The following is a 17,347-nucleotide window of genomic DNA, read 5'->3' as shown; positions in this document are numbered from 1 at the left end:
TTGTATTGTTGCCCACACCCTTTTTCATTGTTTGGGGATATTCCAGAATGTATGGATATTTAACCTGTAGTTTGTACTATTTCTAAGTCCACAACTGCAAGGTGTGTTAGACAACTGGTGAGGGCTTATGCTCTCAAAGATAAGGTACTCTCCAGTATCTAATACATGCTCAACTCCACCAGATCAGTTGGATTTTCCTGGGCTTTCAGACCTCAAGCATCAGTTGCCCAGCTTTGTAAAGCCACCACCTGGTCTTCAGTTCATGCTTTCTCTAAGTTTTACCAGGCCAAGGTCAAGGCCTCTGTAGATGTAATCTTCAGTCGCAGGGTTTTTAGCTGCCCTCTGGGTTGGGTCTTTGACCTTTTGTATTGTTGCCCACACCCTTTTTCATTGTTTGGGGATATTCCAGAATGTATGGATATTTAACCTGTAGTTTGTACTGTAGAGTTAAGATAATTTTGACCTGCCTGTAAATTCAGTATCTTGTAGTACAGGACACCCTCCCCTCTGTTCCTGTGCCACTCTGCATTGTTTCTAAAAAAAACTGAGGATACACGGAGCGGGTGGAGTTACAGTATCTCACAAAAGTGAGTACACCCCTCATATTTTTGTAAATATTTTTATTATATTGTTTCATCTGAAGAAATTACACTTTGCTACAATGTAAATTAGTGGGTGTATAGCAGTGTAAATTTGCTGTACCCTAAAAATAACTCAACACACAGCCATTAACATCTAAATCGCTGGCAACAAAAATGAGTACACATCTAAGTGAAAATGTCCAAATTGGACCCAAAGTGTCAATATTTTGTGTGGCCACAATTATTTTACAGCACTGCCTTAACCCTCTTGGGCATGGAGTTCACCAGAGCTACACAGGTTGCCACTGGAGTCCTCTTCCACTCCTCCATGATGACATCACGGAACTGGTGGATGTTGGGGGCCTTGCGCTCCTCCACCTTCCATTTTTGAGGATGCCCCACAGATGCTCAATAGGGTTTAGGTCTGGAGACATGCTTGGCCAGTCCATCATCTTTACCCTCAGCTTCTTTAGCAAGGCAGTTGTCATCTTGGAGGTGTGTTTGGGGTCGTTATCATGTTGGAATATTGCCCTGCTGCCCAGCCTTCGAAGGGAGGGGATCATGCCCTGCTTCAGTATGTCACAGTAAATGTTGGCATTCATGGTTCCCTCAATGAACTGTAGCTCCCCAGTGGCGGCTGCACTCATGCAGCCCCAGGCCATGATACTCCCACCACCATGCTTGACTGTAGGCAAGACACACTTGTCTTTAGTACTCCTCACCTGGTTGCCACCACACACTTGACACCATCTGCACCAAATACGTTTATCTTGGTCTCATCAGACCACAGGACATGGTTCCATTAATTGATGTCCCTAGTTGGCTTGTCTTCAGAAAGCTCTTTGGGGGCTTTCTTGTGCATCATCTTTAGAAGAGGCTTCCTTCTAGGATGACAGCCATGCAGACCAATTTTATGCAGTGTTTGGTCTGAGCACCGACAAGCTGACCCACCCCACCCCTTCAGTCTCTGTAACAATGCTGGCAGCACTCCTAGGTCTATTTCCCAAAGACAACCTCTGGATTTGACGCCGAGCATGTGCACGCAACTTCATTGGTTGACCATGGTGAGGCCTGTTCTGAGTGGAACCTGTCCTGTTAAACCAATGTATGGTCTTGGCCATCGGGCTGCAGCTCAGTTTCAGGGTCTTGGAAATCTTCTTATAGCCTAGCCAAGCCCTCAAAAATTCCACTCGCCCGCTCGCATTATGCGTGTGTATTCGGGCTGGGGGGGGGGGGGGGGCGAGCACCGCCGCTCAGAGGGGAAGAGAGGAGAGCCGCCGGCTGGATGATCAGAGCAGGGAACATCACAGCTTTAATTTCAATAGCTGTGTTCCCCCGCCATGCGCCGTCACATGAGCCCCTCCTCTTTTTTCCGAGACTGAAAGATCACTTGCCCAATCCTAGAATGGGTAACATGTATCAAAGTTCCCTGGACAAGGGGAGGGGCTTATGTGATGGTGTGCGGCGGGGGAACCACACACAGCTATTGAAATGAAAGGTGTGATTTTTTGATTTTTTTTCCCCTGCTCTGATCATCCAGCTGGCGGCTCTCTTCTCCCCCTCCACAGGTAGGCTGCATGGTGGGCAAAAACTACATGGGACACAGGCTGCATTGGTGGGCACAGGCTGCATCATTGGCTGGCACAGGCTGCATTGGCGGACACGGATACATTTGTTAATATTTTTATAACTTGGCTCTGCATAAAACATTTAAGTGTCATTTCATGATTTCATGTTGAACTGTCAGTGACCAGTATGGAGAGTGAGAGCAATAACACCAAATTTAACCACTTGCCTACTGGGCACTTAAACGCCCCTCCTGCCCAGACCAATTTTCAGTTTTTGGTGCTCCCACACTGTCCTTTTTTTCCCACAAATGGAGCTTTCTTTTGGTGGTATTTGATCACCTCTGGGTTTTTTATTTTTTGCGCTATAAATGAAAAAAGACCGAAAATTTTGAAAAAAAACACATTTTTTTTGTTTGTTTCTGTGATAAAATTATGCAAATTATAATTTTTCTTCATAAATTTTGGCCACAATTTATACTGCTACATATCTTTGGTAAAAATAACCCAAATTAGTGGATATTATTTGGTCTTTGTGAAAGTTAGAGAGTCTACAAGCTATGGTGTGAATCATACAAAATTGATTACATCTGATGTACTGGTGGCCTATCTCGCTTCTTGTGACCTGAACAAGTCGGGAAAGTACAAATACCCCCCAAATGACCCCTTTTTGTAAAGTAGACATTCCAAGGTATTTAATAAGAGGCATGGTGAGGTTTTTGATTTTTTTATTTTTATTTTTTCCCCACAATTTTTTGCAAAATGAAGATTTTTTGATTTTTTTTTTTTCCCACAAAATTGCCATTGTAATAGGTTATTTCTCTCACATGACATGTGTGTACCACAAATGACACCCCAAAATAAATTTTGCTACTCCTTCTGAGTATTACGATATCACATGTGTGGGACTTTTTCTCAGCCTATCCACTTAGAGAGGCCCAACATGCAGGGAGCACCGTCACGTGTTCTAGGAGCATAAATTACACATCTAACTTGTTGGCTACCTATTACACTTTTTGAAGGCCCTGGAGCACTAGGACAATGACACGTGGCACTGATGACATGTGACACTGATGTGGCACTGGTGACGGTGACACTGACGCATGACACTGATGACAGATGGCACTAATACGTGACACTGATGACAGATGGCACTAATACGTGACACTGATGACAGATGGCACTAATACGTGACACTGATGACAGATGGCACTGATACATGGCACTAATATGTGGCACTGATTACACGTGACACTGATATGGCACTGATGACAGATGGCACTGATGTCACATGGCACTTATACGTGGCACTGAAGGCAAGTGGCACTGGGGGCAGGTGGCACTTTTATTTTACTAATTTGTTTTTTTAATTTTTTTTTTTTAATTTTTTTAAACTTAGGGCCGCTGCAGCCGTTCATCTCTCCCTCCTCACACACTGTCTGTGTGAGGAGGGAAAGCGGCGCTGAGAGATGATCTCGTATGTTTACATATGAGATCATCTCTCATTGGACACGCCGATCGTGCTGTAAACGGCCGCTGTGATTGGACGTTTACAGTGATCTGTGATTGGCTGTGTCCGAGGGACACGGCCAGCACAGAACTTCCCTGATGCGTGCTCTCAGGAGCGCGCATTGTGGAAGTAAATGGGAGGACGTCCAGGGACGCCCTCCCGGCAGGTAACGTCTGCGCTGTAGCCGTCTTTTGACTATAGGGCAGGCGGGAAGTGGTTAACACACCTGTTCTCCATTCACACCTGAGACCTTGTAACACTGAGTCACATGACACCGAAAAGGGAAAATGGCCAATTGGGTCCAATTTGGACATTTTTGACTTAGGGGTGTACTTACTTTTGTTGCCAGAGATTTAAAAACGAATGGTTGTGTTAAGTTATTTTGAGGGGACAGCAAATTTACACTGTTGCACAACCTGTACACTCACTACTTTACATTGTAGCAAAGTGTCATTTCTCCAGTGTTTTCACGTGAAAAAGATGTTATAAAATATGCACAAAAATGTGAGCAGTGTACTCACTTTTGTGAGATACTGTATATGCAAAAGCTTTTTCACTGTTAAGCCTAGTACACACGATCAGCAAATCGGATGAAAAATATAGCTTTTGACACAATCGTACAATAATCTAATCATTAGTACACAGTTTTCTAGAGCCAATCACAACAGTTCATGCAAAGTTATCCAAAGAGACAGTCACAAAAGTTTTTTTTTTTTTTTTTTTTTTTTTTTCTTGAACAATACCAGATTGTACCATTTTCGCTTAATCAGCACAGTTTTTGTCCCAAAATACAATGCAATATGTTACATCACTTCTGAATTTCCATGTGTACCAGGTTTTAGCAGTCCACAACCCAGAGCTATGAATATTCAGCCGATGTCCTGTACTCCAAGATATGGAATTTACATATTTTTTTTCTAGCCTGCACATAAACTGTATAATTTGGCCACTATACTCCATGTATATAGATACTTCCATCTAAAATGATCATGTGGTTTCTCTATAAAATTGGTGGTGATCCTTTTTCTCTCAAAAATTGACAATTTTATATGATTAAATAATTGTTCAGAGAAGAGGGGAAAATTTACGTTCTCCATACAAATGTAGAGATCAGTCAACAATTACAGTACTGTGCAAAAGTCTTAGGTGTAAAATAACTGTAAATTAACCACTTGCTACCCAGGCCAATTCTGACATTTCTCTCCTACATGTAAAAATCACCTTTTTTTTTTTTTTTTTTTTTTTTGGCTAGAAAATTTCACAGAACCCCCCCCAAATTCGCGCGTGTGTGCGTGTTTTTTTTCTTTTTTTTTTTTTTCTTTCATGCATTTAAAAAAAAAAAAAGTTAAGTTAGCTCAATTTTTTTGTATAATGCGAAAGATGTTACTCCGAGTGAATTGATACCTAACATGTCAAGGTTCAAAATTGCACACGCTCGTGGAATGGTACCAAACTTCGGTACTTAAAAATCCCCATAGACGATGCTTTAAAAAATTTTTTGTAGGTTACATGTTTTCACATACAGAGGAGGTCTAGTGCTAGAATTATTGCTCTCGCTCTAATGTTCGCTGCGATACCTCAAATGTGTGGTTTGAACATTTTCATATGCGGGCGTGACTTACATATGTGTTCGCTTCTGCGAACGGGGACAGGGGCAATTTTTTTTATTTATTAATTTTTTTGTTAATTTTACTTAGATTTTTTTTTGTTTTTTGTTTTTCTTTTTAAATCTTTTTTATTACTATTATTCCTATTACAAGGAATGTAAACATCCCTTATAATTGGAATATGGCATGACAGGTCATCTTTACAGTGAGATCTGGGGTCAATAAGTCCCCAGATCTCACCTTTTAGGCTGGGAAGCCTGAAATAAAAAAAAAATAAAAAAAATCTCAGATTCCCACCCGAGGTGGCGGAACTTTTTCAAATGCAGCGGCCGGGCGTGACATCATAACATCATGCCAAGCCTCTGAACGACCATAGAGACTTCGAGGACCATCTGGTCTGCTGAAAATCTATCGCCAGCATCCAGTGCCAGCGGATTCGTTCTCCAGCTCCTTGATCACATGGATGAGTCAGTAGAAGCATCGGAGGAAGGGACGTCTCCTCTCGCTACCTATAAGAATTATCATGCGGCGAAGGGAATCGCCAGCTCTAAAAGAAGATATCTGAATGATGTCTGTAGGTGCAGGCATCATTTAGATATCACCGCTCAAACCCAACGATGTCATATGACGTTGGGCGGAGACAAGCGGTTAAGAATGCTTATAAAAATGTTAATAGCTTATTTTTATCAATTAACAAAATGAAAAGTAAACAGAAGAAAAATCTAAATCAAATCCATATTTGGTGTGACCACCCTTTTGCCTTCAAAGCCGCATCAATTTAATTCTTCTAGGTACACTTGCACCCAGTTTTTGAAGAAACTAGGCAGTTAGGAACTAACCACAGATTTTTTATGAATGTTGGCTGCCTCAAATCCTTCTGTCTATTCATGTAATCCCAGACAGACTCAATGATGTTGAGATTAGGGCTCTGTGGGAGCAAAACCATCACTTCCTGGACTCCTTGTTTTTCTTTACACTGATGATCGTTAATGATATTGGCTGTATGTTTGGGGTGGTTGTCCTGCTTCAGAATAAATTTGAGGCCAATCGCACCCCTCCCTGATAGTATGGCATGATAGCTAAATAGCTGCCTGTATTTCTCAGCATTGAGGACACCTTTGATCCGGACCAAATCTCCAACTCCATTTGCAGAAATGCAGTCCCAAACTTGCAAGGAACCTCCACCATGCTTCACTGTTGCCTGCAGACACTCATTGTGCTGCTCTCCAGCCCTTCACGAACAAACTGCCTCCTGCTACAGACAAATATTTAAAATTTGGACTCATCTGTCCAGAGCACATGCTACCACTTTTTGCTCCCAAATTCCTTTGTTTTTATGCATATTTGAGTTGCTTAACACTGTTTCCATGTCCTGTAGGTCATCCAATTTAAAAAAAAAAAAAAATAAAAAAAAAAATACCTCAAAGCCCGACTCCATCAAATACGTTTTTTTATACCGCTACTCCAACAGTTTTTTTGTTTATTAAGTTTAAGTCATATGATTTAAAGTTGATTATTCCTGCCAGTATAATAGGGTTTGTCCCAACTATCCAAATGCCGCTTTTGGTGGACCACTTACTGGAAGTGGCAAAATAAAATTACTGGCAGAATCAGCAGGTAATACTTTTGTTACAGGGAAGCTCAAAACATAAAAACTGCAGTGTTAATCCTAGTGGCATACTGCATCATATGTCATTGCTTGTTGTAGAACATTGGACCTTTGTTTAACTACTGTATGCTAGCAGTATGTCATTTATTTTGCGTATTTCATACAGGTCTACATCATTTGCAGTCTACAGCCCAGAAACATATGAAGGCCACTGGAAACAGCTGACTGTCCGTAGCAGTAGAAGGGGCCATGTCATGGTCATTGTGTATTTTCATCCTCAGGTATACAATCAATTGTCTGGGAGGTGTTGCTACATGGGAATTTCTGTGAATAGGCATTTTTTTTTCACCAAACACATCAAGTGCAATACACATGAGCTCTTCATTTCCTCAGCAAGGAGCAATAGAGAATTGTATCATTTTTTTTATTTTTTTCCCCTGAAGAATTTATCCTCATACACAGATTATCACACATTTTAATTATTGTTTTGCTGTGTCATTAAAAAGAAAAGGGGAAAAAAAATCATATAATATGTGTGTAATAAAATAATGCATCGTTTATTTTCCACAGAAACTGACCAAGGAAGCCCTGGCAGATTTAAAATCCGCTCTGGCAGCTTTTTTTTCAGAGGGACCTGGAAAAGATAGCGGTATCACCTCTATTTATTTTGTTGAGGAGGGTCAAAGGTTAGTTTTTCAGTAAATGTTTTTTTTTTTTTTCTTCATGTGAAATAGAATATAAAAGCCCCCAAAAAGATGGTGCATGTACAGTATATTGGTGTATTCTGTGCAATAATATTCAGCGTGTGTGTCTATACAGTATATGAATGTATATTGTGTGTGTGTGTGTGTGTGTGTGTGTGTGTGTGTGTGTGTGTCTTTATGTATGTGTAGCTGTCTTAAGGCAGAACCTCGGAGAAAAAGAAATACCTTTTTTTTGTGACTTGGTGTATCCAAACAAGTTGCCTATAGTGATGCCTATGCCAGTTACAGATTGCTGCTGTGTGCCAGATGAATTGGTCTGTCCTAGGACTGGACTACCCTGTTTCACAAAAACAGAATGTCATGCTTGTAGTGGTCTGGTTTGAAATTGGGTATATTGGACTGCTTCTAGGGAAACTAACATCAGCACCATGATTGTCATGCAGAAGCAGAGAGTCAGGCAGATCATGGACTAAAGAGTATTAGTCTGAAAGTTAACTTGAGCTTGTAGCCTCTGGAAACCATCTCCTGCACCCAAGCATCTGAGATGCTGGCTGTCCAAACTAATGGAAAAGCTAATGCATTTCATCCCACTTTGGAAAGTGTGGATGCACCCCCAGGCTGAAGAAGCTTGGCCTGGAGATTTGGAAGACTTGGAGGTTTAAGGGCGGACTGGGAACCAGACTTGAACTGGACATGGAGTTTGAGGCCATGGATTAATGAAAAGGACTTTTATTGGCCTCAAGCAAGAGATGAAACTTCCCAAACTGGGCCTTAGTATTTTGTGGCTTAAAAAGAAAACACTGATGCGGATTGAGCAAACTCCTACGCTTTACCCAAAGTATCCTCCCCATGATCACTGACAGACTTCTACAGGAAATCGGGTGGGGGGGGGGGGGGGGAGAGCTTCAACAACCCACCCATGCTGTAGCTAAAGACTGCAGGCCTTTTTCTAATTGCTTAATGATCAAGAGAGCAACTACTGTAATGATCAGGTCCCTTCTAATAGCCTGGGACCAATCAGTCATCACTTGTCAGATCAAGGTCATAGCTAAAACTGGTTGCAGAATATGACCTGCCAGAGAGAGAAGCTTTAAAGAGGGCTTTCAGCTGTTTATTGCTGAGTCCTTTAAACAGATGCATCCTCCACAGGGATGGTAGACCCTTTTAAGATGAGGTACTTCCATCGGGGCAGATCACTTATCAACAAAGTCCTCCTCAAACAGATACAGGACTGATGGGCACCTGGGAGGTACAAACATCTTGTCGGAATGTTTACAGTTTTCATAAAGGTAGACTGAGAACAGCAGGTGCAACAGAAAGGTCTTTGTGGGCTTAGGAGTGTGAAAGGACTCTAGGCTGAGGACCTCAGTCTAAGTAGAAGTGGCAGGCAGATTCAAAGGTTCAAAGTAGTGCATTCTGCAATAACAGGAACTCAAAACAGTCTCTTATTTTAGGAGTGCTGGCAGAAAAAAGCGATGACTCATAGGCAGGTTCCTCTGTTAAGGACTGGACAGACTTGGCATCAGACAGAGCCTCAGCAGCTGAAAGCTTGGAGGCCACTGAAGATGCAGGCAGATCAGATAAACAATCTTTGTGAAGGAGCAGAAGCATGCTTGTTGCCTCTGCAGTCAATAAACATCTGTGCTTTTTGGTCCGTAAAATTCTGCGTCCCTACAGTAAAATGTCCCAGAAAAGAGCAGAGAAGGTGGCCATCTACGATGTAAAGAGGACTCCAAAGACGGCATAGCATTTAGCAGAGGGCAAAGTTCCAGGTTGAAAACTTCAGGCATATCAATAGGAACATTGCAAATTAACCTAGTGGAGTTCAAACTGGAGGGGACCCAAAACATGCTGCAAACAAGGTGGAAAGCAACTTGGCACAAAGTGGGAGGCAGCCCCTGGAAGCAGGTGAATGGTGAGACAGCCTGAGGTGACCAGTTCACTGTAGGGGGCAGTAGGACTGGACAGAGGATTGGCGTTTTGGTCTATTGCAATGGATGGTTCATGCAATCAGGAGCAGCAGCAGGAATCCTGAACAATGGAAATGAGAGAATGGAGCATGCTTGTGACAATCCACCCAGTGGATGATGTCGGTGCTCTAAATCCTTCAGCGCAGGGCCATCTTAATAGCATCATGGGGCCCTGAGCAAAGTAATGCTCTGGGGCCCCTACAATGGAGACAGCGCAGGTAAACCGACATAAAGTAGGTAGGAGGCAGATAAGCGGAGCTTCCCCTTTTGGGTGGAGCTCCGCATTAACTACATGTACAATCGTTTTGTACAGCAAAGAAACAATGGGGAAAATATTACATTAAAGTCGCAAAGCTGTCCTGTGCCTCTATACCCCAGATATCCCCATATACCATAAGATACCCCTTGTATTGTGACCCCACTACATCCCTGATACCCCCTACACTGTGGCCTCTCTACATCCATGATACCTCTAGCACTATAGCCACCCAAGCTACCCCAAGCATTGCTACCCCCTGTACACGCCAGATCCCCCCTTAGCATTGATTTTTTTTTTTTTTCCCCAGCACCATTATTCCATCCATGTAGTACCCCCTTTTCCAGTGGAGATGCAGTGCATGTAAACTTTTGGCTATGCGTCACCCATACCAATCAAGCGGGCAGTAAGAGGGGCGGAGGAGGGAGCATCCCCCCAGGCATTCATAGCCCTTCGGTGCAAACGGTGCTGGACAGCTGGGCTCACCATGACACCATCCACAATGCTATTTCCACAGAATTGCTTTTAGTGCTGCCGACTCAGCAGCTCCCATTCCAGCTCCCATTCCAGCTCCTACCCCGCAGCCTTCGAGTCACGAGCATTCAAGCTGCACGGGGCGGGGTCAGAGCAGCACTGGAGCTCCGGCCCTGCCACTCCCTGCTGGCTGTGGAATAATAGGTATTGTTCTGCACAGCGCACCGCTGCCAGCCTGCCTCCCCTGTGTATCCATAACTCTCAGTGCCATCATGGGGCCCCCAATTTTGGGGCAGCGTGGACTCAAGGACCAGCTGCTTTGGGAAAAGTGCAGGGGCCCCCCATGCAGCTGGGGCCCCTGGGCAGTGCCCAGGTGTGCCCACTCATTAAGACAGCCCTGCTTCAGCGTTTAACCTATTCTGCAGTGAAACTGATTGAGGTAGCTCCCAGGTGCTAAGCCCAAACGGTCTACTTACAATGTCTTAAGTGATAGGGCAAACGCTGAGACAGTGCCAAGGTTCTAGACCTGGACATCGCTCCATGGCTAATTTTTACCAGTAGCTGATGTCTACAAAGTGTCACTGGCAGAACCCAGTACTCGCAGGTCACTGAATAGTGCTGATCTAGAAAGCTGTCCTTTTAAAGATCAGCTCAAGCTGTGATGCAGCAGGCATCCTAAAGAAAAATAAAGTAAAAGGTAGCAAAGAATGTTAAACATTTCTCAATAGAGCTGGAGAAAAGCCCTCAATCCCCTAGAAGACTAGCAGAAAACTGAGACATGCTGGAATTGAGAGGGTGTTATGCTGGGCTGACCTACAAACCCTCAGTGCATCAGAAAGAAATGAGAAATTAGCATTTTGAATTGTACAGTCATTGCATAATGACTGTTACAAGTATGTAGCAATGAAAACCGTAACATAACACAGAAAACAGAGTTATGTTTATTAGCCCAATTCTTTAACATCATATCCGTAAGGAGCTGAAACGCACTATTGCCATCTGTTACATGTTATGGTGCCATTCATTTTGAACGCCACCTCAATGCACTAGGGTAATTCCGATCTGATGCACATGCATAGCAGCAGACCACAAAGCACATTATACACACTACCATGAGTTGTTGTGCATTGCATCCTAAAAAACTACAGGTCAATGTGTATTGGCAGCCCATTCAAAATGAATGTGCTGCTTAAATGCAACACTTGTTAATGCATGACATAAAGCATGTTAATGAACAGGAATAGAGAAATCTGAATGGGCCCTCAATATTTTTTGTTCAGAAAAATTTAAGGATAGCTAAACCCCCAAAATAAAAATGTATAGATTCTTCAGTCATTAAAAAAAAAAAAAAAAAAAAAAAAAAAAGTCAGAATCTACAAATACTCCAGCTGCTGACTTTTAAAGGGACACTTACCTGTCTAGGGGTCCAGCGCTGTCCTTACCCGAGCTGATTCATCGCTGATCTTCAGATCTGACACCCGCATGTTTACTGTGGGAATTGTACTTTGACTCCTTGTGGCTTCACTGCCGGCTCCCCACTGTGCATGCACAGGTTGCATTGTGATTTGTGACTGGACCTGCAGCCTCCCGAGACCCGTGACATGTCCCAGGAGGTTGCAGATGGTGGGGTGGGTGACAACTTCCGGTAGAATCTCCTAGGCTATTCCAGTCAGAGCGGGTATCTGACAAAACTAGGTACCCACTCCCCCAAAAAAATAAAAACAAGTTCCAAAAGCGAGGGGGGGAGGTGGGGTCATAAACCGTTCCGCTTTAACATATTGCAGCTGAATTTCATTTTCAGACTTTTTATTTTCTGGTGATTCCGCCACTAGGACGCTTCTGTCCTAGGGTGAAAACTATATAAACCTCTCCACTCTACTTTTCCATAGCATAAAGGGGAGGGTTTTTGTAGTCTTAGGAAATAGCTGGGAATAATGTAACTCATAAGAGTGCTGCACATGAATATATAATCTGAAAAAGTTTCTGACTGAATTATTTTGCTTGTATCTGGGTTTATTTTGAACTTGCCACAGACTTGAGAAGACCTGTTTTTTGAATTGTTTATTTAACTGACCGAAAAAAATTCTGTCTTCTAGAAAATCCCCAAACCTGGAGGGTTTACCTGTGGAGCACGTGAGTGGGGAGAAGTACATCCACGAGGAGCTGCTGGGCCTTACTTTCCGCATTTCACCCCATGCTTTTTTTCAGGTAAATAATTCTGAGCAGATGTATTGCAGAAATATTAACAATTGTGTAGGTGAAAAAATTATAGTTGTACAAGAAATGCGATTTAATGCAGCGTACTGCTTTTTTTTAAATTCCTACATTTACATAACCATGTTAGCTCTCACACTTGGAGGTCTTATAGTCCAATACATTTTATTGTTCAATTTTGTCATGTTCATCACAAAAATAACCTGATATTGTCACAACACATGGCGAGCAAGTTTTATTTTTTTTGCACACTTTTGCACCAGAAAAGGCCTCTGTTTTTTCCTTCTCATCAGGCACAGCTACAGTTGTGCTCATAAGTTTACATACCCTGGCAGAATTTTATGATTTCTTGGCCATTTTTCAGAAAACATAAATAACACAAAAACATTTTCTTTCACTCATGGTTAGTGTTTGGCTGAAGCCATTTATTATCAATCAACTGTGTTTACACTTTTTAAATCCTCATCACAACAGAAGCTACCAAATGACCCTGATCAAAAGTTTACATACCCTGGTGATTTTGGCCTGATAACATGCACACAAGTTGACACAAAGGGGTTTGAATGGCTATTAAAGGTAACCATCCTCACCTGTGATCTGTTTGATTGTAATTAGTGTGTATAAAAGGTCAGTGAGTTTCTGGACTCCTGACAGCATCTTTCATCCAGTGCTGCACTGACGTTTCTGGATTCTGAGTCATGGGAAAAGCAAAAGAATTGTCAAAGGATATGCGGGAAAAGGCAGTTGAACTGTATAAAACAGGAAAGGGATATAAAGATATTCAAGGAACTGAGAATGCCAATCAGCAGTGTTTAACCACTTTCAGACCGGACCATTTTGCTGGTAAATGACCAGAGGTCTTTTTACACTTTGGCACTGCGCTGCTTTAACTGGTAATTGCGCGGTCATGCAATGTTGTACCCAAACAAAATTTGCGTCCTTTTCTTCCCACAAATAGAGCTTTCTTTTGATGGTATTTGATTGCCTCTGCGATTTTTATTTTTTGCGATATAAACGTAAAAAGACCGCAAATTTTGAAAAAAAATGATATTTTCTACTTTTTGTTATTAGAAAAATCCAATAAACTCAATTTTAGTCATACATTTAGGCCAAAATGTATTCAGCCACATGTCTTTGGTAAAAAAAAAGTCAATAATTGTATATTTATTGGTTTGCGCAAAAGTTGTCACATCTACAAACTAAGGTACGTTTTCTGGAATTTACACAGCTTTTAGTTTACGACTGCCTATGGCCTCTTTCACACCAACGTGCCGTTCAGGCCCGCCTGTCAGTTTTTCAGGCGGACCTGAACGGGTGCTCCATAGAGCTCTATGGAGCGTCGGATGTCAGCGGGGACATGTCCGCTGACATCCGACCCGCTCCGATCCGAAAAAGTGTGACGGAGGAAAAAGCTATTTTTCCATCCGTCTGCGGATCGGATCGGATGACGACGGGCACTGCGGTCCGTCGTCATCCGATCTCCCATAGGGGAGAGCGGCGCTGTGACAGGTCCGTCCCTGCGCAGTGTGCAGAGACAGACCTGTCATCTCCCTGCTCAGCGGGGATCGGCGGAGTGATCCCCGCTGAGCAAACGGACATCCACGGGGCGGATCAGAACTGATCCGCCCCGTGTGAAAGGACCCTATCTCATTTCTTGAGTTGCTAAATTGGCAGGGCAGTACAAAACCCCCCCAAATGACCCCATTTTGGAAAGTAGACCCCCTAAGGAAATTGATAAGAGGCATGTTGAGCCCATTGAATATTTTATTTTTTTGCCTCAAGCGATTGAATAATGACAAAAAAAAAAAAAATTTTTTTTTTTTTTTTTTTTACACAAAGTTGTCACTAAATGATATATTGCTCACACATGCTATGGGCATATGTGAAATGACACCCCAAAATAAATTCTGCTGCTTCTCCTGAGTACGGGGATACCACATATGTGGGACTTTTTGGGAGCCTAGCCGCGTACGGGGCCCCGAAAACCAAGCACCGCCTTCAGGCTTTCTAAGGGCGTAAATTTTTGAGTTCACTTCTCACTACCTATTACAGTTTTGAAGGCCATAAAATGCCAAGATGGCACAAAACCCCCACAAATGACCCCATTTTAGAAAGTAGACACCCCAAGCTATTTGCTGAGAGGCATGTTGAGTCCATGGAATATTTTATATTTTGCCACAAGTTGCGGGAAAATTACAAACTTTTTTTTTTTTTTTTCACAAAGTTGTCACTAAATGATATATTGCTCACGCATGCCATGGGCATATGTGAAATGACACCCCAAAATAAATTCTGCTGCTTCTCCTGAGTACGGGGATACCACATATGTGGGACTTTTTGGGAGCCTAGCCGCGTACGGGGCCCCGAAAACCAAGCACCGCCTTCAGGCTTTCTAAGGGCGTTACAGTTTTGAAGGCCATAAAATGCCAAGATGGCACAAACCCCCCCCAAATGACCCCATTTTGGAAAGTAGACACCCCTAAATTTAGGGGTACACTAGTGAGACTAGGTAATAAATGGCGGGTGCCCTGAAACTATAAAAAAATAACTAACCAACCAGCGTCACCTGTAACAGTTATATGGTGATCACTGGTGAAAGGGTTAACTAGGGGGCAATCAGGGGGCTTTATGCGGTAGTATATGGGGGTCCCTGGCGCTATAAAAAGCTGCGGCGAACCTAAATACCTACCTGCCTAACTAGCGTCACCTGTGACACTAATACAGCGATCAGAAAAACGATCGCTTATTAGGCTGGGTTCACACTGGAGCGATGCGGGAACGCCACGAATGCGCGGCGGGTTCCCGCATCGCATGCCTCCCGGCGGCAGTTCACACTGCCCTATGCGAACTGCTGGGAGTGTCAGTGAAATGTTAATGACACCCCCAGATCAGTTCGCATATCGCAGTGCGATCTGCAAACTTGGATCGCATGGTGTGAACACCCATGCGATCCGATTCTGCTGCGGACCAAAAAAAGGGTCCCGTGCGAGTTTGCGGCGGGTGCGACACGAATTCAGCCATACTATCTGTATAGCTGAACTCGAATCGCACAGAGATCGGATGTGATTTGCACTGCAGTGCGGTGCGAATCACATCCGTTCTCATAAACCGCTGCAATGTGAACCCAGCCTTAGTGACACTGGCGACGGGGGGTGATCACGGGGTTAAACCTTTATTGGGGGGGTTAGGGGGGTACCTTAGAACTAAAGGGGGCTAACCCTAACTGCCCTAACAGTTATTAGTCACAAATGACACCCGCCGGGTGATCAGGGGGTTAAACCTTTATTAGGTAATAAATTGCGGGTGCCCTGAAACTATAAAAAAATAACTAACCAACCAGCGTCACCTGTAACAGTTATATGGTGATCACTGGTGAAAGGGTTAACTAGGGGGCAATCAGGGGGCTTTATGCGGTAGTATATGGGGGTCCCTGGCGCTATAAAAAGCTGCGGCGAACCTAAATACCTACCTGCCTAACTAGCGTCACCTGTGACACTAATACGGCGATCAGAAAAATGATCGCTTATTAGGCTGGGTTCACACTGGAGCGATGCGGAAACGCCGCGAATCCGCGGCGGGTTCCCGCATCGCATGCCTCCCGGCGGCAGTTCACACTGCCCTATGCGGACTGCTGGGAGTGTCAGTGAAATGTTACTGACACCCCCAGATCAGTTTGCATATCGCAGTGCGATCTGCAAACTCGGATCGCATGGTGTGAACACGCATGCGATCCGATTCTGCTGCGGGCCAAAAAAAGGGTCCCGTGCGAATTTGCGGCGGGTGCGGCGGGTGCGGCGAATGGCTGAACTCGAATCGCACAGAGATCGGATGTGATTTGCACTGCAGTGCGGTGCGAATCACATTCGTTCTCATAAACCGCTGCAATGTGAACCCAGCCTTAGTGACACTGGCGACGGGGGGTGATCACGGGTTTAACCCTATATTGGGGGGGTTAGGGGGGTACATTAGAACTAAAGGGGGCTAACCCTAACTGCCCTAACAGTTATTACAGTCACAAATGACACCAATGCAAAAAAAAAAAAAAAAAATGACATTGGTGTCACTGTGACTGGGGGGCAGGGGTAATTGGGGGGGGTGATCGGGGGGGTGTGAGTGTGCCTGGCATGTTCTACTGTGTGTGTAGAGTGTTGGTGCAACTCACCGATCCGCTCTCCTCCGTGTCGGAACGAAAAATACCGACACGGAGGAGAGAATACATCACTTCCTCTCCTGTGTTTACATTACAGGAGAGGAAGTGATGTCACGGGGGATTCCTATTCGTCGGGAGCGATCGCGTGGGGGTGGCCATGAATGAATGGCTGCCCCCTCGTCCCGGATCGCTCCCGGACGAAAACCGACCGCCGCAGGCACCGGGCGGGGGCCCGGTCGGGCCCCCGACCCGCGGGAGGCAAGGGACGTACAGGTACGCCAATATGCCTGCCCGTGCCATGCTGTCAACGTACATCGTCGTGCGGCGGTCGGCAACTGGTTAAACTCTAATCGAGAAGTGGAAAATGAGGGGTTCTGTTGAACCCAAACCACGGTCAGGTAGACCAACTAAAATTTCAGCCACAACTGCCTGGAAAATTGTTGGGGATGCAAAGAAAACCCCACAAATAACTTCAGGTGAAATACAGGACTCTGTGAAAACATGTGGTGTGGCTGTTTCAAAATGCACAATAAGGAAGCACTTGAAGAAAGATGGGCTGCATGGTCCAGTCACCAGAAGAAAGCCATTACTACGCAATTGTCACAAAGTATCCCACTTACAATATGCGAAACAGCACAGAAACAAGCCTCAAACCTTCTGGCACAAAGTCATTTGGAGTGATGAGACCAAAATTACGATTTTTGGCC

The 17,347-nt window shown here is 44.0% G+C and overlaps 1 protein-coding gene across 8 annotated transcripts in view; it reads left to right on the top strand.

Annotated features, from left to right (window-relative positions):
- Nucleotides 1-17,347, top strand: part of TRMT2A (tRNA methyltransferase 2A) — a 96,728-nt gene that overhangs the window by 42,734 nt on the left and 36,647 nt on the right. For all 8 annotated transcript variants that reach the window (XM_077461711.1, XM_077461713.1, XM_077461709.1 and 5 more), the window contains 3 exons: nt 7,039-7,153; nt 7,443-7,558; nt 12,373-12,484. In XM_077461711.1, coding sequence (XP_077317837.1) covers nt 7,039-7,153; nt 7,443-7,558; nt 12,373-12,484 — 343 coding nt within the window. The remainder of the gene's footprint in view (nt 1-7,038; nt 7,154-7,442; nt 7,559-12,372; nt 12,485-17,347) is intronic.

The sequence above is a fragment of the Lithobates pipiens genome, unplaced genomic scaffold, assembly GCF_037356315.1.
Source record: "Lithobates pipiens isolate NorthernLeopardFrog02 unplaced genomic scaffold, aLitPip1_a1.2 Scaffold_3, whole genome shotgun sequence".
In the NCBI taxonomy this organism is placed as follows: domain Eukaryota; kingdom Metazoa; phylum Chordata; class Amphibia; order Anura; family Ranidae; genus Lithobates; species Lithobates pipiens.
The sequence above is the reverse complement of the archived record's forward strand: the minus strand, read 5'-3'. Positions and strand labels throughout refer to the sequence as shown.